The sequence below is a fragment of the Tupaia chinensis genome, unplaced genomic scaffold, assembly GCF_000334495.1.
Source record: "Tupaia chinensis unplaced genomic scaffold, TupChi_1.0 Scaffold000394_1, whole genome shotgun sequence".
Lineage (NCBI taxonomy): Eukaryota > Metazoa > Chordata > Mammalia > Scandentia > Tupaiidae > Tupaia > Tupaia belangeri.
Genome location: NW_006159896.1, coordinates 933049 through 935775, shown reverse-complemented (window position 1 = coordinate 935775; position 2727 = coordinate 933049). Strand labels below are relative to the sequence as shown.

At 58.0% G+C, this 2727-nt stretch overlaps 1 protein-coding gene across 1 annotated transcript in view; it reads right to left on the bottom strand.

Annotated features, from left to right (window-relative positions):
• The window catches only part of SPOUT1 (SPOUT domain containing methyltransferase 1), a 10472-nt gene that overhangs the window by 5219 nt on the left and 2526 nt on the right, over nucleotides 1-2727 (bottom strand). Inside the window, exons 3-7 of the mRNA XM_006153984.2 lie at nucleotides 2598-2726; nucleotides 2028-2187; nucleotides 1477-1566; nucleotides 1333-1382; nucleotides 988-1118 (exon numbers count right to left, since the gene is read on the bottom strand). Coding sequence (XP_006154046.1) covers nucleotides 988-1118; nucleotides 1333-1382; nucleotides 1477-1566; nucleotides 2028-2187; nucleotides 2598-2726 — 560 coding nt within the window. The remainder of the gene's footprint in view (nucleotides 1-987; nucleotides 1119-1332; nucleotides 1383-1476; nucleotides 1567-2027; nucleotides 2188-2597; nucleotide 2727) is intronic.

Sequence of the window (2727 nt, the reverse complement as noted above, 5' to 3'; positions counted from 1 at the left end):
AACTCACGCCGGGCGCGTGTGCGTGCGTGCCCAAGATCCCGAGAGGAGAATGGAGGAGAAGGGATTGCGGTGTGACCATCCCCCCTGGGGGTGATTTCTCGCTTTCTGTCTCTCTGTCTCTCTCTGTCTGGCGAGCGCACGTGTCCTATAGCAAAAATCTCTCCAAAGAAAAAAGAAAAAAAAAGTTTCTTGGGGTCAGCAAGTGGTATAGTGGTTAAAGCACTGGACTCTTGAACCGTGGTTCAAGACCTGGACCTGGTGGCTTGAAAATCACACTGGGCGCATGTGCATGTATGCCCCAAGTCTCCGGAGGAGAAGGGACTGTGGCATGGCCATTCCAGTGGGGGGAGGGGAAGATTTCCCACTTTTCCCTTTCACTGTCTCAGTCTCTCTTTGCTGAGTGTATGTGCCCTATGGCAAAAACCTAAAAAACAAAGCTGCTTTGATTGAGAGAGGCAGGCCGGAAACCCTCAACAGGGTGTTCCATCACGACCCTCCCGCAGCCTTCCCAGCTAGCCGGGACCACGCCCCACACACCTGGTCAATCAGGGGTCAATCCCTGGCCTTCCTGTGGGTCCAGCATTGTGGAGCAGTGTGCCGCCACCGCGCACCATGGCTGGGCCTGGTCTGCCCTTTTTGAACGGTGGGGATCCCACACCACAGCTGTTTCTGCCTCTGGCTCTGGGAGAGGCCTCCTCCCACCCAGCTGGCTCTGCACCACACTGGAGCAGCTCCGGAGGGGTTTCTAACTTGCTTCTGCAGGGCTTGGATTTGTTACGAACGCAACTGTCTTCTGTTGATTTGCTTTTAAAAAGCCAGTTATGTTCGCTTCTGGCTCTTATCTACTTACCCAGTTCTGGGCACTTCTGGCCCAAAACTACAAAGGGGCACTAGCAGGCAGGTGCAGAGTCTCCACCACATGCTCCTGCCTACCCTGCCTGTGACGGGCAGGGTGCCGTGGACAGGTGTCCACCTGCACAGTCTCACCTTCTTCATTCCGCAGTTGACAAAGGAGCCATGGCCCGGCCGGGTGGGCCGGTCCACCACGACACCCTCTCGGAACTCCGATTCTTCATCCTGCCGCATGTGGTGGGGGCTGTCCAAGGGGTTCAGGAGCCCTGACGGGGAGAGGGAGGGGCCAGAGGAGTCTGGGAGGTGCTAAAGCACAGAGGATGGAGGGAGAGAGGTGGGGACCCTGGTTCACGTGCCAGCTCTCCACAGGCCTGCCTCTGCACAATAGGCGTTGGCTTGCCTTCCCACACAACAGCAGGTGGTGGCCCAGAGGTATTCTGGTGTCTAGGGGTGACCAAGGGGAAATGGCCCCTGTCCTACCTGCAAACTGCAGATCCTGGTGCTTGGGGAAGAACGCCTTTCTCAGGTACCTTGTATAGGAGACGGGTCTCAGGATGGCCCAGGGCAAGCCGCCTCCCTGACCTCCACCTTCCCAGCCCTCCTGCTCAGGGAAGTCACCCTTACTGTGGACACTCCAGGTACTGCAGGACCCGGGCCAGCTGTACGCACGCCTGCCCCTTCTTGCCGACTCCCGTGAATTCCCCCTCGACGGTCCTGGAGGGAGAGAGGGCTTGAGATCCAGCTACAGGCAGCCCCGGAGCACAGTAGCTAGGTGCTGCAGAGGAAGCCAGATCCCACGTAACCAGTCAGTGTGCGTCTCAGCTCCATCGGCTTCACACCACGTGTGCCCAGGATCGATAGAGGAAGAGGGATTGCCCGTGACCAGGCCCCCAATGGTGCTTTCTCTTTCTGCCTCCCTCCCCTGCCGCAGACATGTGCATGCATGGCCCTCTGACAAGAGAAAGAAATCCAACTTGTCCCCTTCAAGAGCTCCTCCCACCCAATGTGACCTCTGTGGTCCTCCCCCTGCCTGGCAACCCACCATTGAGCATTACAGTGGGGGCCTTTCAAACAGGGCATGGGGGAAGAGCTAGGCGGAAGGGGATTGGGGGGCACACCCGGCAGCCTGCCCCATCTCCCTGAGCCCTGGTGCTCCATCACAGGACGGCCCTCACTTAGCATCTTGGCCCTCCTCATCGAACACCACGATCTCGTCCACACAGAAGATGGCACAGGCTCTGGCGATCTGGCCGGCCAGGTAAGTACGAAGCTCGGGCGACTGGGCGTTGTCCAGGATGGATCCTGGCAGAGCCACGCTCAGGGTGTAGGGTCGCCCTGGACAGATGAAAGGTAAATAAACACACCTTTTTAAAAAGTTGAAACAAAAGAAGTCACACGGTTCTGGAGATACAAAGAGGTACGATGCTTACCCCACTCATAGGTTCGAAGTCTACCCAAGCAGGAGGTTAGAACTCAAGCCGGTTGGACCCTTCCCCTTCAGACCTCAGCTTCTCCATGAGGACAGGATGTTTGGACCCAGTAGGCTCTAAGGGTCCCTCACAGGGTTTTCTCTGCTCTATGGGTAGGACAGTGCTGCAGGCCACACCTGCACCCTCCCAGGACCTGGCCTGCTCACCCTGATCCTCACCTCTGTGCAGCCTCCGCCTCCTCCCAGACCCCAGCCTGCTCACCCTGGTCCTGCCTCTCTGCAGCCTCTGCCTCCTTCCAGAACCCAGCCTGCTCACCCTGGTCCTGCCTCTCTGCAGCCGCCGCCTCCTCCTCCTGCTGCTGCTTTGCCTGTTCCTCTTGTGCCCGCTGCCGCTCCAGTTTTTTCATCAGTTTGAGATCTTTCCACTTCTTTTTCTCCTCTTTCCC